The sequence below is a fragment of the Ailuropoda melanoleuca genome, chromosome 1, assembly GCF_002007445.2.
Source record: "Ailuropoda melanoleuca isolate Jingjing chromosome 1, ASM200744v2, whole genome shotgun sequence".
NCBI lineage: Eukaryota > Metazoa > Chordata > Mammalia > Carnivora > Ursidae > Ailuropoda > Ailuropoda melanoleuca.
The window spans coordinates 190,131,853-190,151,144 of NC_048218.1; the positions used below are offsets into that span (position 1 = coordinate 190,131,853).

General features: G+C 39.5%; 1 protein-coding gene across 5 annotated transcripts in view; it reads left to right on the forward strand.

The window, feature by feature from the left end:
• The window catches only part of STRIP2 (striatin interacting protein 2), a 46,090-nt gene extending 35,829 nt beyond the window's left edge, over nt 1-10,261 (forward strand). For all 5 annotated transcript variants that reach the window (XM_034671934.1, XM_034671938.1, XM_034671946.1 and 2 more), the window contains 3 exons: nt 5,202-5,306; nt 6,171-6,375; nt 9,941-10,261. In XM_034671934.1, the coding sequence (XP_034527825.1) occupies nt 5,202-5,306; nt 6,171-6,375; nt 9,941-10,191 (561 nt within the window). In that variant the 3' untranslated portion in view covers nt 10,192-10,261. The remainder of the gene's footprint in view (nt 1-5,201; nt 5,307-6,170; nt 6,376-9,940) is intronic.
• Nucleotides 10,262-19,292: the final 9,031 nt, after the last annotated feature.

Here is a 19,292-nt window from a genome sequence, read left to right on the forward strand (position 1 = left end):
TTTATTTATTTATTTATTTATTTATTTATTTATTTATTTATTTATTTATTTAAGTAATGTCTGCCTCCAATGTGGGGCTGGAACTCAAGACCCTGAGATCAAGAATCGCATATTCTTCCAACTGAGCCAGCCAGGCACCCCTAGAAGCACTTCTTTAATCAGACGCTCCCATTTAATACAGGAAACCTCACTATTTTTGTTGTTGTTTCTTTTATTTATTTTAAAATTTTTACTATGTTATGTTAGTCACCATACAGTACATCCTTAGTTTTTGATGTAGTGATCCATGATTCATTGTTTGCATATAACACCCAGTGCTCCATGCAATATGTGCCCTCCATAATTTTGTTGTTTCTGGAAACTGTTATCTTCTGCTTGTTTGAAATAAAGACAAAGTGTTATAACTATAAATAAAGACAGAGATAGAGGTTCAGGCCCTGGTTGGGGCACTTATGTGACCTTAAGCAAGCCCTTTCTTTCCCTGAGTCTCAGGTTTTGCTTCTCTGGATGACAGAATTGGACTATACTTAGCCAAGTCTAAAAGCTAGGTTTCTTCTAGTGCTCAGATTCTAACCAATCTGATTTCCTCAGTACAAAAGGAAGAAACACTGTGTTCTTTCAGCAGTCATTTGAGTTAATTATCCACATAACTGGCGTAAACCTCCGTTTTTATTCAGCTTGGCTCACTCGGCTGGGCTAAGATGGATCTTGAGAACAACCCTCACATTGCTTTAGAGATGCTATGAAAGGGTAGGATGTGATCCCTGAACTGAATTTTTAGACACAAGGTGTATGCAAACAATTTTTTAAATTTTTAAATTTTAATTCCAGTATAGTTAACATGCCATGTTATGTTCATTTCAGGTATACAATATAGTGATTCAGCAATTCTATACATTACTCAGTACTAATCATAAGTGTAGTCTTTAATCCCCATCATCTTCCCCCCCCCCAATCCACCTCCCCTCTGGTAACCATCAGTTTGTTCTCTATAGTTAAGAGTCTCTTGGTTTATCTTTCTCTCTCTTTTTTTTCCTTTACCCATTTGTTTTATCTCTTAAATTCCATATATGAGTGAAATCATATAGTATTTATCTTTCTCTGACTGACTTATTTCACTTAGCATTATACTCTCTAACTCTATCCATGTTGTTGCAAATGGCAAGATTTCATTCTTTTTTATGACTGAAAAATATCCCGTTGTATTTATATAGCACATCTTTATCCATTCCAATGCACACGTGGGCTGCTTCCGTATCTTGGCTATTGTAAATAATGCTGCAGTAAACATAGGGGTGCATGTATCCCTCTGAATTAGGGTTTTTGTATTTTGGAGGGTAAATGCCAAGTAGTGCAATTACTGGATCATAGGGTAGTTCTGTTTTTAACTTTTTGAGGAACTAGTTTGCATTCCCACCAACAGTGCAAGAGAGTTACGTCCTCACCAACATTTGTTGTTTCCTGTGTTTTTTATTTCAGCCATTCTGACTGGTGTGAGGTAATAACTCATTGTCGTTTTGATTTTCATTTCCCTAGTGATGAGTGACATTGAACATCTTTTCATGTGTCTGTTGGCCAGCTGGATGTCTTCTTTGGAGACATGTCTGTTCATGTCTTCTGCACATTTTTTAAATTGGATTATTTGGGTTTGGGGTATTGTATCAGTTTTTTATATATTTTAGATACTAACCCTTTGTGGGATATGTCATTTGCAAATATCTTCTCCCATTCTATAGGTTGCCTTTTAGTTTTGATTGTTTCCTTTGCTGTGCAGAAGCTTTTTATTTTAAAGTAGTCCCGATAATTTATTTTTGCTTTTATTTCCCTCGCATCAGGAGACATCTAGAAAGATGTTGCTATGGCCCAATGTCAGAGAAATTACTGCCTGTGCTCTCTTCTGCGATTTTTGTAATTTCAGGTCTCATATGTAGGTCTTTTATCCATTTTCAGTTTATTTTTGTGTATGGTGAAAAAAAGTGGTCCGGTTTCACTCTTTAGCATGTAGCTGTCCAGTTTTCCCAGCACCATTTGTTGAAGAGACTATCTTTTTCCCAATGTATATTCTTCCCTCCTGTGTCAAAGACTGTGTAATTGTGGATTTATTTCTGGGTTTCTATTCTGTTCTATTGATTTATAAGTCTGTTTTGTGCCAGAACCATACTGTTTTGCTTACTACAGCTTTTAATATAACTTGAAGTCTGGAATTGTGATACCTCTAGTTTTGTCTTTCTTTTTTAAAATTTCTTTACTATTCAGGATCTTTTGTGGTTTCATACAAATTTTAGTATTGTTTGCTCTAGTTCTGTAGAAAATGCTGTTGGTTTTTTGATAGGGATTGCATTAAATCTGTAGATTGCTTTGGGTAGATAGACATTTTAATAATATTCTTTCAATCCATGAGCATGGAATGCCTTTCCATTTCTTTGTGTCCTCTTTAATTTCTTTCATCAGTGTTTTATAGTTTTCAGAGCACAGGTCTTTCATCTCTTTGGTTAAGTTTATTCATAGCTATTTTATTATTTTTGGTGCAGTTGTAAATGGGATTGTTTTTGTAAACAAATGTTTATGTATGCAAGTGGAACGTGGGCAAATGTTTTCTTCTTTCAACTTTCGCTGATAGAAAGTGAGTAAAGGTCTTACTTTGGATACTGTAAAGTATCAGAAACGAGAGAATATGGCCAAGTGCTGCTGTTCACAAAATATATCCCCCCACAGAAGTTTACATTTTACTCAATACGCTGAGTCCTGCCCTCCCAAAAAAGAGAAAGCAGGCAATTTGCCTTACTGAACATAAATAAACATAACCTCCCAAGTCTGGCAAATCTGAAAAGACACCCCATGGAACTAAAGGTCTGCTGGAAAATGATGATCTGTTGGGTTGGAAGAAGGCAGAAGCCTTGAGCAGGGCTCCATGAAGAGCCTGTTGCCGCAAACAGACAAGCCTGGGATCTGCTATCCTGAGACAGCCATGGACTAGCATGTGTTCGGTCAGTGCCCACTTTAGGCAACGTCTGGTGACACGGAAGTGGGGCTAGTTTTAGTCGGGAGGGAAGCATTATCAGAAAAAAAGAAAGCAAGGCCCTGGGGAGATGAGACTATCTTCAGGAGGGACCTGGGGGTGTCTTTCCGGGGATTCTTGAGACTGAGCTTTGAGGAAAAAGCAGTGACGATCAGCTTGCCTTCACTTAAAACTTCACTTTTTTTTTTAAAGATTTTATTTATTTTTGTGACAGAGAGACAGCCAGCGAGAGAGGGAACACAGCAGGGGGAGTGGGAGAGGAGAAGCAGGCTCCCAACGGAGGAGCCCGATGTGGGACTCGATCCCGGAACGCCGGGATTACGTCCTGAGCCGAGGGCAGACGCTTAACGACTGCGCCACCCAGGCTCCCCTAAAACTTCACTTTTGAATCAAATGGAGAAAGTTGAGATAAATCACAGTACTATAAATGATCAGAGGTGAAGGATCTTAAAGATGATCTGATTCAACCTCTTACAAGAAACAGGGAAATGACTTATCTTCCATCATACAGCCAGGGTCAAAGCCATAATCCAGGTGTCCTAGTGTCTACTCCAGTGCTGCTTCTACAAGCCATACCCCTACTTCCATTTTTTGTTTTTGTTTTAAGGTGAGCTCTACGTCCAACGTGCAGCTTGAACTTAGACCCCGGGGTCAAGAGTCGCATGCTCTACCAACTGAGCCAGCCAGGCACCCCTCCCATATTATTTTTTGAGGTGCTAAGGAATGCAAGGCTGTTTATGCTGCTATCATATTAGAAATCAGGATAAGGGAAGCTCACAGTGGAGATATACATAGCCTCCCTCCTCCACTGTTTCTCCTGCTTCTTTAAAAAAAATAAATAAACATTTAAGAGTCCGTTCCTCTGTTGGCCACACAAGGTGGAACATCTGTAGAACCTGTTTTGGGCAAGCCGACTAGCTGATGCACTAGAGTGGAAGCTCCCATGGAAATTTCTCTTAGAAGGAAATAGATGGTTCTCCAGGTACTAGTTCTAAACACAATATTGAACATTTACTACAGGAAGAACAATTTTTTCTAAATAATATTTCTAAAAAGTTTCCCTGAAACTTTTTGACCCTGACTCTTCTTTATTTCTTAGTAGAGCCTAATACTCTCAAAAATCCTGGATGTTCATTCCACATTAGATACATGTCTGTCTTGCTTGCTTTGGATTAATTTGGGAAAAGAGGGGGTAATTTTCCATTCTTCAGACAACAGCTCACTTCTACACATTGTCTCTTACTCTTATATCCTCCTATCAAATTGTAGGCGCGAGGAATTTCCAAGATGTTAATTTGACCACCATGCATGCTCATTGATTTATACAGCTTCTGACATCAGTACATCAGTCTATTCACAGGCCCCCAATCCAGAAGGAGTCTTATTTTTGTCCCTGAAAGATGTTTCTGTGAATAGATACCTGTTTCTAATCTGACATCCATCTGTTATCTCTGGTTGGGTGCTCACAAGCTATCAATAAACATACAAGAGAAACACCTGGTTAGAATTTACCATCTGCCATTCTTGCTTCCATGCTGGAGAATTAAGAAATTTACTGCTATAGGGTTTGATAAAGGAGGGTGGAGGATGATTTTAAAAAAATTCAATCATAATGAATATCAGATCCATCCAACATAGTCTGAAATCTACCAGAATTGGGACACCTGGCTGGCTCAATCAGTAGAGCATGTGACTGGATCTCAGGGTTGTGAGTTCAAGCCCCATGTTGGGTTTAGAGCCTACTTAAAAAAGGAAGAAAGGAAGGAAAGGAAATAAAGGAAGGGAAGGGAAGGAAAGGGAAGAAACCTACCAGAATATCTCCTAGCAGTTACAGACACAGCTTATATAAGTGCAAGGTGTATGGGGGTAAAATTCTCTCTCTTTTCTTATTCTAAAGCAGAAGTTACACAAGAAGACTTGCTTGAGTGAAGTCCTTATGTTCACGTATCCTCTTTCTAATCAGTACTTGCTCTAGGTGCAGCCTTCCGGGATTGGCAGCTGTGTGTTTTCAGGTGAAGAATATTGAATGTTTTGAGGCCTTAGTGTGTGAAGAGCAGAATGGTGAGGAGGTAGCATTTCATAAAGAAGGCCTCACCTAAACTGACCAGTGGTGACTTCCAGGCTTCTGGGGGAATGAAAGCCTTATAGGTGTTGAGGTGATGGTGGGCCTGCCTTATTACAGGAAGCTGGAGACAACAACCAGTTCTGTTGGAGGAACCTCTTTTCCTGCATCAACCTTCTGAGGCTGCTCAATAAACTGACCAAATGGAAGCATTCCAGAACCATGGTGAGTGGGGCTGCAGATCATGGAGGTGTTCATCTGACTGAATTTTTTTAATGTTAAATATTTATGGACTTCCTGATTTGTGAGCTCTATAGAGAGACACTGAATACTACATAAGGTGAACACCTAATTCTGGGCACTTATTCTATATGAGATAATTATTCACCAGTTCATTTCTTTACAAGGAGCTGAATATGGACCCTCCCCCAGGGCAGCTCTGGTTGGAAAGTTATCATTGTTATTTGGATTATAAGCACACATCCCAAACGACGCCAGTCTAAGTTTATTCATTGCAGCATGAATCATGAAAGATTGGAAACAATCCAAAGCCTATTAATACAGGACCAACTGGTTAAATAATTTTGGTACATCCTTAGAATATTGCACAACCGTTAAAAAAGAATGAGGCAGGAAAAAAAAAGGAATGAGGCAGTTCTATTTTGATATGGAATAATTTTCAAGATATATTTTAAATAAAAAGCAAGGTATAGAACGATGTGACAGGATATATAGTTGGCTGTGGGTTTTGTTAATAAAAATAATATATGTGTACATAGAATTACGTATCCAGAAGATACATAAGAAACTGGTAGCAGTAGAAATGGAATGTGTGGCTGACAAAATTATTTTGCTCTTTATATCATGTACTTGGAATATTAGAAACTTTGAATTGTGACATATAAATGGAGTGGTTCCTCTATGTTCTTGAAGACTAAATATAAATAGAACCTGGATCATAGATTCCCAAAAACTCCCCCAGGGTATTGAGACCAGTCAGGTTTGGCTTAATTTGTGAGTTGGAAGTTCCAAGAAACTTTAAATCCTTATCTGCCTTTCTTTGCTCCCACCTCTCTTTAAAATGCGTAGATGTTGGTGGTGTTCAAATCAGCTCCAATCTTAAAGCGGGCCCTCAAGGTCAAACAGGCCATGCTGCAACTTTATGTTCTGAAGCTGCTAAAAATACAGACCAAGTACCTGGGGCGCCAGTGGAGGAAAAGTAACATGAAAACCATGTCAGCCATCTATCAGAAAGTACGCCACCGCATGAATGATGACTGGGCTTACGGGAACGGTGAGTATTCTCAGAGCTCTTGACCTCTAGGAGATGCCCAGGGTTTAAACAAAACTATATAAGGGGCTCCAGCGTGGCTCAGTCAGTTAAGCATCTGCCTTCGGCTCAGGTCATGATCTCAGGGTACTGGGATCAAGCCCCCCCCACCCCTCTGTCAGGCGCCATGCTCCGTGGGGAGTCTGCTTCTCCCTCTCCCTCTGCCCTTCCCTCCCCACCTCTTGAGCTCTCTCACTCTCACGTTCAAGTAAATAAATAAAATCTTTAAAAAAACATAAAACTAAATAAATATTTATCTCTACTCTTTTGGTATGAATTGTTACATAGTTTGGATGAGAAAATATGTATGCAATTATAGTCAGGTGCTGATATAACAAACTTTAGAGTTACTACCCCAAATTCTAGCATGTGCCCTGGTCCTGTATTGACTATAAAAATCCGTTTTAGGGGCGCCTGGGTGGCTCAGTTGGTTAAGCATCCAACTCTTGGTTTTGGCTCAGGTCATGAACTCATGGTCATGGGATCAAGCCCTGTGTGGTGCACCCACGCTCAGCACAGAATCTGCGGGAGATTCTCTCTCTCTGCCCCTCCCCCCACTTGCACACGCGTGCGTGTGCTTTCTTAAAAAAAATACATCTTTTTTTTTTTTTAAAGATTTTATTTATTTATTCAACAGAGATAGAGACAGCCAGCGAGAGAGGGAACACAAGCAGAGGGAGTGGGAGAGGAAAAAGCAGGCTCTCAGCAGAGGAGCCTGATGTGGGGCTCGATCCCATAACGCTGGGATCACGCCCTGAGCCAAAGGCAGATGCTTAACCGCTGTGCCACCCAGGCGCCCCAAAAATACATCTTTTTTAAGAATCCATTTTATAGGGGCGCCTGGATGGCTGGCTCAGTCAGTAGAACATGCAACTAGTGATCTCAAGGTTGTGAGTTCAAGCCCCAAATTGGGGGTAGAATTTGCTTTAAAAAATTTCTGTTTTATAAAACAAGTAAATTAAGAGGTAATTACCTCCTTTTGAAAACATTCCTTTAAATGACAGTTTTCTCCAAGAGATTTCTAAAATTAAAATAACCTTTTATTATTATAAAGCAGTTAGAAAAAGCAAAAAAAAAAGCAGCTTTCCCCGCTGGTTCAGTTGGATGAGCACATGACTCTTGATCTCAGGGCTGTGAGCCCGAGCCCCAAGTTGGATGTAGAGATTACTTAAATAAATAAACTTAAAAAAAAAAAAACAGAAAACACAACTCAGAAACCTTTTTACTGTATCGCCATATTTATGCCTTATTTGTACCACCTGCAGATTGCCACCGTCACCATCTTATTGTATATCCTTCCAGATCTTTTTCTTTACGTATATACACATTTTGCTTAGATAGCAGATTATACATACTATTTCATCATCTTTTTCAGTTAACATTATCTACATATTCCCATATTAGTATGTTTTCATTTTATCCAGTAAGTGCATTGTCAGAATTCCCCAGTTGTCTCAAAATGTTCTCTTTTTTTAAGTTTTATTCATCTAAGTAATCTCTACACCGATGTGGGGCTCAATCTCACGACCCCGTGATCAAGAGTCACATGCTCTTCTGACTGAGCCAGCCAGGCACACCCCCAAAATGTTCTTTACAGCTATTTTTTCCAAGTCATAATCCAACCAGGGCCACAAATTTCATCTGGTTGTTCTATCCTTTTATTTGTTAAATCTAGCAGTGTTTGGTTTTCACTTTTTTTCCATAATGCTGACTAACTGAAGAACTAGGCCAGTCGTCCTGCAGAATATTCAGCTTCTGGATTTATCTCTTGCTTCTTTGTGGCATCATTTACCTTATCTCTCTATCTCTAGTAATTCTAGTAAACTGAAAGTTAGATCTGGAGGTTAGATGGATTCAATTTAAACTTCTTCAGCTGTAGTACACTTGAGGTACCATTGGGAACTGCATATTGTCTCACATTAGGAAACATTGTATTATCTGGTTGACTACCCAGATATGGTAAATTGACCAAAGTTTGGAAGAATTTATTTTGGAGAGCTTTTTCATTGTATTGACATTTGCTGTAGTGGGATTTGACCATTATTTGCATAATTGTATTTAAGAGTTTTTGGTAAAGATGACTAATGACTTGTCTTTGCTGAGATTTGTAACCTGCCTGAATTTTAGAGAATGCTGAAGTAAAGAACCCACTAAACTAAGGGAAATATATGATTGGCAGATATCAAGCCAGGATGCAACTTCTATGAGACATAAAGCCAATTAACTATTTAAATTCTTGTAGATTTTTAGATTGGGATAGGCCGGTGATGGGTATTAAGGAGAGCACATATTGCATGGAGCACTGGGTGTTATACGCAAACAATGAATCTTGGATCACTACATCAAAAACTAATGATGTACTGTATGGTGACTAACATAACATAATAAAAAAAATTTTTTTTTAATTCTTGTAGATTTTTAAAACATGCAGATGTTTTATCTTGCAAATGGCATGTCTGTTGTTGCTGCCATCATGAACCCAAACCCAATCTATACTTCCTTAAGATAAACCATTCAGGGGCGCCTGGCTGGCTTAGTCAGTAGAGCATGTGACCCTTGATCCTGGGGTCATGAGTTCGAGCCCCATATTAGATATACAGATTTCTTAAAAAAATAAAATATTTTCTTAAAAGATTTTATTTAATTGACAGAGAGAGAGAGCACAAGCAGGGAGAGCAGCAGGCAGAGGGAGGGGGAAAGCAGGCCCCCCGATGAGCAGGGAGCCCAAATCAGGGCTTGATCCCAGGACCCCGGGATCATGACCTGAGCCGAAGATGCTTGGCCGACTGAGCCACTCAGGCGTCCCAAAAATAAAATCTTCTAAAAAAGAAAAAAAAGATAAACCATTGAGTGTGGGACATAAGAAATCTGGGAAAGATGGATCTCTAGCCCTGAAATAAGTGTCTGAGTGGGATAAATAGAAGAAAGCAGATCATCTGTTTTCTGTTTTCACCTTCATGGAAGCTTTCACCTCATAATTTTAACACACACTGACACATACATTTATCATATGCTGGGAGAAGTCACAGGGAATCAGTAAAGCCTTCAGTAATTGGTCCATTCTGATTCTCCTTGTTGTACCTCTTCCTCTTCCTGCCTCTTTCCATTTCTCGAGAGCTGGTGATTCCATTCAAATGGGTAACTCCCATACCCTAGGAAAGCTCAGTAAAGGGAACTGAGTTGCCATTTTGGAAAATATAATACATATAACTAGTAAGAAAGTAAAATAATGAAGAGGAAGTACAGTAAAAAAAAAAAAAAAAGTCCACCTCCTTCAGGGGCCTTATTTCTTTCTCAGTGGTAATCACTGTTAGCAGCTTCCTCACTACCCTTCCAAAGATAGTCTCTGCATATTCAAGTGTATTTTTTAAAATTGAGTGACAGCATATTATATACTTAGTACCCTGCCCTCCACAGAAAGGAAATTCTGAGCAGTTTCATTGGTCTCATCCCATAGAACATACTCTGTGGTAAGAGGAGCAGAGTCCTGAGTTGTATACATGTTCTTCTTCCTCTCTTCCCAACACAGACATCGATGCCAGGCCATGGGACTTCCAAGCGGAAGAATGCACCTTGAGGGCCAACATTGAGGCTTTTAACAGCCGCCGGTATGACAAACCCCAGGACTCTGAATTTTCACCTGTGGATAACTGCTTGCAGAGTGTGCTGGGGCAGAGGTTGGATCTGCCTGAGGATTTCCACTATTCATATGAGCTCTGGCTGGAGAGAGAGGTGTTTTCACAGCCCATCTGTTGGGAGGAGCTGCTCCAGAATCACTGACTGAGCTCTTAACAACAAAACATCTGATAGATGGGCTTTGGCTCCAATAAATGGTGCTCTGCCTACCCTACCCATTCAGCCTTTGTTTCCAGGTCTGGGAGTGCTTGTCCAGGGGAAAGCTGGCCTAGCCCAAGGACATCCAGTGTAGTACAGGGCCTTTCTGGGGGCTTTGGGACTGGAGATAGTGCAAAGCTAGGATCCTGAGTCCCAAGAAATTGGTCAACTTGCACTAGGGTCAGTTGGGTACCCAGTTGGCCTTGAAAATCTGCTGGATCAGTTCTGGACAGGCTTTTTTGTGGGACCGCTCCCTGCTTTAGTCTTGCCCAGAACCAGGCCAGCCTTTGCTGGCCCTAAGAATAGGAATAAATTTATTATAGCATTTGATGCATGACATTCATCATAGGTAATGGGAGAGGCAAATCATAAAATAGGGAGAACACTTCCTTCTTGCTTACCCTGGATTCCTAGGACTTGTAAGAGGTTTGGCAAAACCAACTTTGAAATTAAGTCTGTATTTTAAATTAAAAATTTTGACACCTCTTTCTAAAATTATTAGCTCAAAGATGATTTTTGAGCACCTGCACCTTCTTTGTAAAGGATGATGATTTACTATTACCTAAATACTGCATGTTATAGTAAGGTATATTGTGTAAAGTGGTTTTTTTTCTCTACTCCCGAAGAGATCTATGTTCAAGCTGAAAATTACTTCTGTGTGCATTGTGTATAGGACATGGAGCGCTCTGCCACAGCCAGTCTGAATAGGCCTCCTCTAAGGATGTTTCATGTTTTTCTGAAACTACTTCAGTCTTCAGATAACGGAGTACACTGTAAAAAAATTATCCTTTTTATCCAATTCATTTTTTAAATGACAAGTAACCACAGGAGGTTTTATTTATTGAAATGGATGTCCATTTGTGCTCGTGATCGATTTATTTTTTAATTGAATAGAATAGCGAGAGCATCACAGCTTACCATTTTTCTTCTATGTTGATTAATGATTTTTTTTCCTTTTTACTGTGAGTGTTTTCAAAGCGTCGTATGGAGATTTAGCAATACTGTTCCTATCTAAAAGTACTGCACACTTCTTTGAAAATACAGGGGTTGACGTACCAATCTCTTTAAACTTCTCTTAGAGCAGAATCACGTACTAGTCAGGGCGCCTGGAGGGCTCAGTCAGTTAAGCGTCTGACTCTTGATTTTGGCTTGGGTCATGATCTCAGGGTCATGAGATCGTCCGGAGTCCTGTCTGGCTCCATGCTCAGCAGGGAGTCTGCTTGAGATTCTCTCTCTCTTCCTCTGTCCCTCCCTACCTCCACACACTCTCTTTCTCAAATAAACAAATCTTAAAAAGAAGAAAAGAATCACATACCTCTCAACAGAAACAAGGTTTTTAGAAAAGCTTCTGATTCGATCAGGATCATTTTATTTCTCTTCTGTCCCCACAATTAAGTCATCTATATTTTCAAGCTTTTTTAAAATTTTAAATTCCCTCCCCCCTGACATAGACACTACTGAATCTTTTTTATGATAGCACCAGGCCACTTTAATTGTGCCAGGAGGTCTAGTAAAAAATGGCTTATTTACTCTGTCAACCACAGTCTCATTTGGAAGTCATGATATGGTTATTAACGATACCCAAAGAAACTAGACCAGAATTCTAAATAAGCTTGGATTTTACCTTTTTGAGCTTTAGGGTGGCAGGACTACTGTTTTTATGGAAAGGTCATGAAGAATGTAAGTATGTAATGGATGACACTTCTTAAAATAATTTGTAAATTTTACCTGAGTTGGACAGCTGTCCTCACTGCCATCAAAGTAATTCACTGAGCATATCATCTATGAATCCTATTAATCTATTTTAATGTGGTTTAACTGAAAAGACAATTTTCAAGGAAAGAGCAGTCATCAATCTATTTCTCTTAAAGCCATATAGTATTTGTGTCAAGAACAAATAAGTTGCCCTTTTAAAAATATGCACATGAATGCTTTCTGAGGCATAGAAGTACGCTAAGCTTTAACATTTCATACTTTTTTACTAGTCTTCTCTTAAGGGAAGATTAATTCTCAGTGCAGATGGAGAAACTGAGATACCAAGAAAAGTGATTAGTTTCAAATCACAACATCTTTTTGCTGACTTGCTGGGACAGCATTCAGGTATTGACAGCCAGCCCCATATGTTAAAGTAACTGATTTGAATCTTCCAATTTGAGAACTCATGCGTGTGGTTAGGAATAAATTCGGATTAACCAACCTCCAATGGCGATTACAGTTACTACTTAGAAAACATTATTTGAGTGACTTATAGAGGATTTTTATTTGTGAATATTTCAGTAAAGTTTGTGTTGATTGTTGATAACGCTGTTTATCTACTGAAAGCACTTTAATAAAAAGAAATTTGAACTGGAGTTAGAAATTTGGTCTTTAATTCAACATAAAAGAATCTTAAAGACAGATATAGAAAGGAATAATATACAAAGAAGAATATATAAAATCTTGTGTCAGATTCCGTGGGGGTAGACTAATACAAACACAACTGCAAAATCTCAGCGGCTTATAACACACCTTTATTTCTTGTTTCTGGGTCTGGGGATCAGCTGCAGCTCTGCTCCACTCAGGTTAACTTGCTAGATTTAGCTCTGCTCCATACATCATCTTATTCTGGCATGAGGCTGATGGAATAGCTCCTGCCTGGGACATACTGTTCTCCTGTTAGGTAGGCCAGAAGCAAGCACCAAACCACACCATGCAAGCACCTGGAGGGTGCCTAAAGCTCCTGCTTGGCTGTGGGATAAATCAAATTGCTCATATTCCGCCGGCAAAAAGCAATTCACATGGGGCAAGCCTAACATTGGGCCAGAGAAGTACATCCTACCTATGGAGGGCCCGTGGATAGGCAGTGAGTCACAGCAGCTTCTCAGTGAGCTTGAGATTGGTGGTAAGGCTTTTTTAGAGATTCTTGAGAATTTCCACCGCTTTCCAGTGAGCATTTGAAACCACCCATTTCAGCGCTTTATGCTGATATCTTCAGTTGTGACTCCCTTGACCTTTTGTGTCCATCTTCCCCCAGCTCTTCACCTAACAAGCATCTTCGTTATATAAAGACAATTCTATAAATGAATGAGTGTTTTGATGGTCTCTTTTTCTCCCACAAGCAGTTGTGATGAATTTGTGTTCTTTCCTCTAGGCCTTCTTGAGATGACCTATATTTACAATAAAACTAGCTGAGACTAAAAATGCAGCTGTAATTCTGGAACAAAAATGACACTGGTTCATACAACAATCAGACTTGTGACCTTGATCTCAGCGATGCTATTATTGACGAGCTAAGTAACCACCTTAATATCCAGGCTAGGTCAAGTATGAACTTGGCAACTCCTTGGCACTCTGCGAAGGTGCTAAGTGTATTTAGGGTAATTTGCAGAGGCAGAGAAAGTCCTGCCACTATCTCAGAAATACTGGGCATGGCCAATTAACATCTGCTCTACCTACACTATGATTCCAGGCCAGACTTTTCTGTAATGGAATGATGAGATGTTTTCTGTAATAAAAATGTTTTACAAAATATTATGGAATTTCTAAACAACTTTTGTGAAACACCCAGTAGGTTTTAGACCAGCTACTGCTATTCTTACATGTATTTAATACTAATACATATTTTAGTAGATATTTTATATGACGCTTTTCAACATGAGAGACATCAAATACATACATAAAATATATTTTAGAGCAAAACTGTCTACACCATGATTTTATTATCTACACATTAAATAAAACTTAAATCTGCTTCTGGGCCTCCTGCTTTCTCATTTTCTCTCAACCAAAAAAAAAAGAATATAGTGATAGTGAAGAAAGTTACCTCCTATATAATCTCACCACTCAACAATGAGCTATTTATATGGTGGCAGTTTAACAATATAAGGAAATGTGTAATCTCTAAAATAGGATAGAACAAAGGGAGAGATCAAAGCTCTGTCTATATTGGCAGAGCATTTTGTACAGCAACGGGCGAATACTTTTGGAAATGTTGGCATGGGTAAGTCCTAACTGGTGACTTTTGGGAAGCACATGAGTAATTTTACTTATTTTTCCCCACTAATGACTTTCCAGTGGCCTCTGGTATTCCTTCAGAAGTCCTGGTATGGAAAGTTTATAGATGGTAAGTTCTGAGTACCTTATACTTTCAAAGACCTTTTCCAGGTGTATGCATTTTCTAAATGTTTGGCTATTCTAATGTTAGCCTTAAAATGTTAAACCTCAATATTTGGAAGATTTTTAACAGAAATGTATTCTTGAGTTGAAAGGATCAGAGATCATCTAGGACAATCTCCATCCAACTTAAGCCATCCAACTTAAGAATTCCTTTATTTAGTATCGGCTACGTGTTTATCTGGCCTCTGATCTTTTCACTGACGGTAATCTATGTCATAGATTCAATAGTAATAACTGAAATGTCTACAAAAGAATGAACTACCTCAATACAATCAACTTAGGGTATTATTTGAGCCAGAAGAAACATGAATATATTTATGGAATCCAAACAACTAACGTTAGCAATTAATTGTACTTTCTTCCCCGCTGTATTTGTTTCCCAGGGCTGCTGTAACAAGTCACCAGAAACTGTGTGGCTTAAAACAAGAAAAATGTATTCTCTCACCGTTACTAGGGGCCAGAAGTCTGAAATCAAGGTGTCAGCAGGACTCACTCCCTCTAAAGGCTCTAATCTTTTCCTTGCCTCTTCTAGCTTCTGGCAGCTTCTAGCTTCATGTCACTCCAGCTTCTGCTTCCGTGGTCACATTGCTTCCTTCTCTTTCAAAAATCCCTCTGCCTCTCTCCTCTAAGGATACCTCTGATTGAATTGAAGGCCCATCAGGATAATCCAGGATAAGATTCTTTTCTCAAGATCCTTCATTACATCTTTGCCATATACGGTAATATTCACTCTTGCTATAAGGTAGTTTTCACAGTTTTTGAGGATAAGGATGTGGAACATATCTTTTGGGAGGCCACCATTCAACCCACTACACCCACTAACAACCGTCAACATGTAGCAAAATTAATTTACTCTTCTATCATTATTAGAGGTGTAAGGCAAGACCTGAGGAAGTTATTTTTATTTCAAAGATGCTCTCAGCTATTGATGTAGTCAAAGAAGATTCAAGGAAAGAAAATTTCAGGCTTAGGTAGAGAATTGGCCACAAGCAGGTGTAAAATTGAAGACAACATTTAGGTGTTTATTGGCGTTTTTGTTAGGAAGGTACATGTAAAAGATTCAAGTAATTTTTCAGAGCACACAGTGCACAGTGTAACTTCCCACCCCATTTCCCTATCGCACTCCCCAGGAGTAATCACTGGAAATGTTTTTACTATTTTTTATCCTTTCAGAAAATTCCCATGATAATACCCATCTCTTCCCCACCAATATTTTTTTACATACATGGGAGCACAACATATTCTGTCCTATACTTGCTTTTATCATGTTTATCCCAGAGACCTATTTTTCCATATTAACATTTTCTTGAATAACTATAACTTTAATATGTTTAATAATTAAATCATTTCCCCCTAACACTGCTTTAAAGTATGTTAAGAAGAAAGGGTATAGATGGGAAGAATGGTGTGTGTACACGTTCACACGCATGCATATGTGGGTGTGGTGATGGGGATGAGGTCAAGGGAGATTTACTCAGTTATAGCAATAGGCCAACGTGATTTGAAATATAATTTCCTACCAGCAGCTCTGGACATTCAGACTCCCAGATCCTGTAAATGTAATGAGATTGTGCCTGAGTGGGCTACGGGGAGGTTTTTAGGCTGTTTGCTCCTTTACTAATTAGCCAGATTTAAATTTCAAAAAGCAAGGACTCTAAATTTTTACTTTTACATATTTTATAGAAAATAACCAAAGTCTTTCTAAGGAACTACAAGAGTACAAAAGTCATCCCATCTCTGCTCAAACACCTTTGGTGACAGTGACTTCCTTACTAAATATGACAATACCATCTGTCCCCTTGCCTCCAAATGGAAACATTAGTTTGAACATTCTGTAACTTTTTGTTCAAATGCTTAATGGAGCTGGCAGGACAAGGATCCTCCATGTGGACGCCTGTGAAAATATGTCTTCATGGTAAGATGCAAGATACTTTACCCAGAAAGGCCCTACAGCCTAATGGCTCAGATGGCAGGTGCTCAACCCAACTTGGTGAGATAGTCTATGCAGATTCTGAATCTATTAGCTGTGACTAGTTCTTTCCTCTCTCTCTGCCTCAGATTCCCCATCTGTAAAATAGGGATAGTACTACTACCTACCTTCTAGAATTGTAAGGATTAAATGAGTCAATGTTCATATAGTGCTTAGAATAATGCTCGCTAAACATGAGCGTACAATAATTGCTGATTACTATTATTTCCCACCTCATTCCCCTCCCTGTCAAAGAATATCCCAGCAAGAATAATTAATAGCATTTTAATTCTCTAGACCAGGAACCAGCAAACTACAGGCGAGGGGCCAAATCTGGCCCACCGACAGGTTTTATACAGATAGTCAATGAGCTAAGTAAGAATGGTTTTTACATTCTTAAATGGTTGGGGGGGGGGAATCCATGGAAGGAAAATATTTATGACGCATGAAAATTCTATGAAATTCAAATTTCAATTTCTCTGATAGTTTTTTTGGAACACAGCCACGCTCACTCGTTTACATGTTGTCTATAGATGCTTTCAATCTACGTCAGCAGAGTAGTTGCAAAAGAGGGCATAAGGCCTGTAAAGCCTAAAATAGTTACCGAGTTTGCCGACCCCTGCTCTAGATAATTTTGTCTCCTGTCCGCTCCAGCTGGTCTTTACCGTACTCCAAGGTTCTCACTGCTGGGACCCTAGTGGCTGGCCAGAGGAAATTACCTACAAAGAACATTTTATTTTTTCTGTAACTTCCTCAATATTAGAGCTATAAAGGATGAAGTGAGTACAGCGCTACACTGTTGAACTTAATGAGACAGAAAGAAAGGAGGAAGAGAGGGAGGGACCAGAGTAGAAAGGAGGAAATCGGAATTTTCAAATGCAACTTCTAAGAAAGATAATGATAGAATATTCTAAGTTTGGATGTTCTAAGAATGCATGCTTCAATTCTGGCAATGTTATTTTTTTTTTTAAAGAACAGCACAGTTTGTATTACTATTTATAAAGGAGGCATAAGGATGTATATTCATAAACAGATAAAATTAAGTAGTACTATTCTTTTCTTTTTCAAGTTTTTTTTAAGTACTCCACCCCCAACGTGGGGCTCGAACTCACGACCCCAATATCAAGAGTCACATGCTCTTCCAACTGAGCCAGCCAGGCTTCCCACCGTGTTATTCTAATGTGAATTTGAATAGTTACCTAAATTTAACTCATCTTCCAGTGTACACAGGAAAATTTGTTCAGTTCTTATAGAATAAACAGATCTATCTTAAGTCTTAAACATTAAATGATTCTTAAATGGACTCGTATTTAAGAAAAATGCATGCGTTGTCAATGACTTTTTTTCTTCTAACAGCAACCTGCACTGTGCAATGTAACAAAGTCTGTCTTTCAGCCCCATGCCTCAGCAGCCCTCCTCCCCTCCCTGCAGGTCAGTGTGAAGCCTTTCTCCAGTGCAAAGGCTGAAGATCCACCTGGTCAATGGAAAATGGTGCTGCCATTGAGGTTTCAATTGTCACTAGACCACTTTATGTCCTGCCTGTTCTACTGACAAAGCATGCTTTCTTGTGCTTTATAGCTTTTTCCCCAGCTTTATTGGGGTATAGCTGACAAAACTGGAATATATTTAAAGTGTACACATGATGATTTGACACACATATACATTGTGAAAGGATTACCACAATTAAGTTAACACATTCATCACCTCACTTTTATGTGTGAAAACACTTAAGTTCCACTTTTAGCGATTTTCAACTATACAATACAGTATTATCAACGATAGTCACCGTGTTATACATTAGACCTCATTCATCTTATAACTGAAAGTTTGTACCTTTTTACCAGCTCTCCCCATTCCATTTTCCCTAACCCACAAATTTATATCCTTTAAAGCAAGGCTTACTGGAGATACTTTGAATTTGCAAAACATTTCACATGCACTTCATCATACCACCTTCACAGTAACCCAAAGCAAGGAAGCGAAGCTCAGAGAATTGCTCAAAATTGCATAACTAATAAGCAGTAAGGCCAAGTTTTGAACCCACATCTTCTAGCCTCAAGCCCAGGGAGCCTTCCTGAATGATTTTAGTGTTTAACAGCACCAGCTGGACAGATGGACAGAGCTGGCTTTGACTTTGCTTGTTTGAACTTGGGCAAGTTCTCTCTCTGACCTCGAGCAAACTGGGGAACATAATGGAAACTACACTAGTTGTAGGGAAGTAATGATGTCACAATGTGTGCAAAGTGCTCGGCAAGGTGCTTGACATCAGCGCTCCTTCAGTGTTAACTATTATCTGCAATACGAAATGAAGGTCTAGTTTAGAATGATGAAAATGTCAAGGGGAGGACCAATAAAGGAATTTACAAGGTACGGTCAGGAGAGAGGAGTTAGAGATGACAAAGGGCAAGAGACTGGGAGAGCAGTGTTGCCACTGACGATGTAAACTAAGCAGCTGACAGAGGGAGAGATGCCCTAAGTCCAGAGAATAGTGCGGCCTGGAGACTGGAGCTCAGACGAGGGCCATTCTTTCTGCTGGGGGCTGTGTCATCCCAACAGAGGTAGTCACTGACATCAGATGAGCTGTCAGGTGAGGAGACCCTGAGGCACAACAGCAGAGAGCTAAGGACTCGACTTGGAGATCAGCCAACACTCGGAGCGCAGCAGGAGGCAGACAGACATGAGATGACTAAGTGAGATCCGGATGAGCAGGAGTATAATGCACATATAGAAGCAAGTCGGGAGACTTGGAGGAGGAGGGGCAGAGGAGAGCAACATTAATGTAGGCTCAGACATCAATGAGAACGAAGAAGTGACCAGGCTTGGTAGAATGAAGGGGACACTTCTACTGAATCGTGGCCATTAGTCCATTAGTGTCTCTCACTACTGCGGCGGCATACAAAAATGAGTCTAAGAAGGGTTGCTC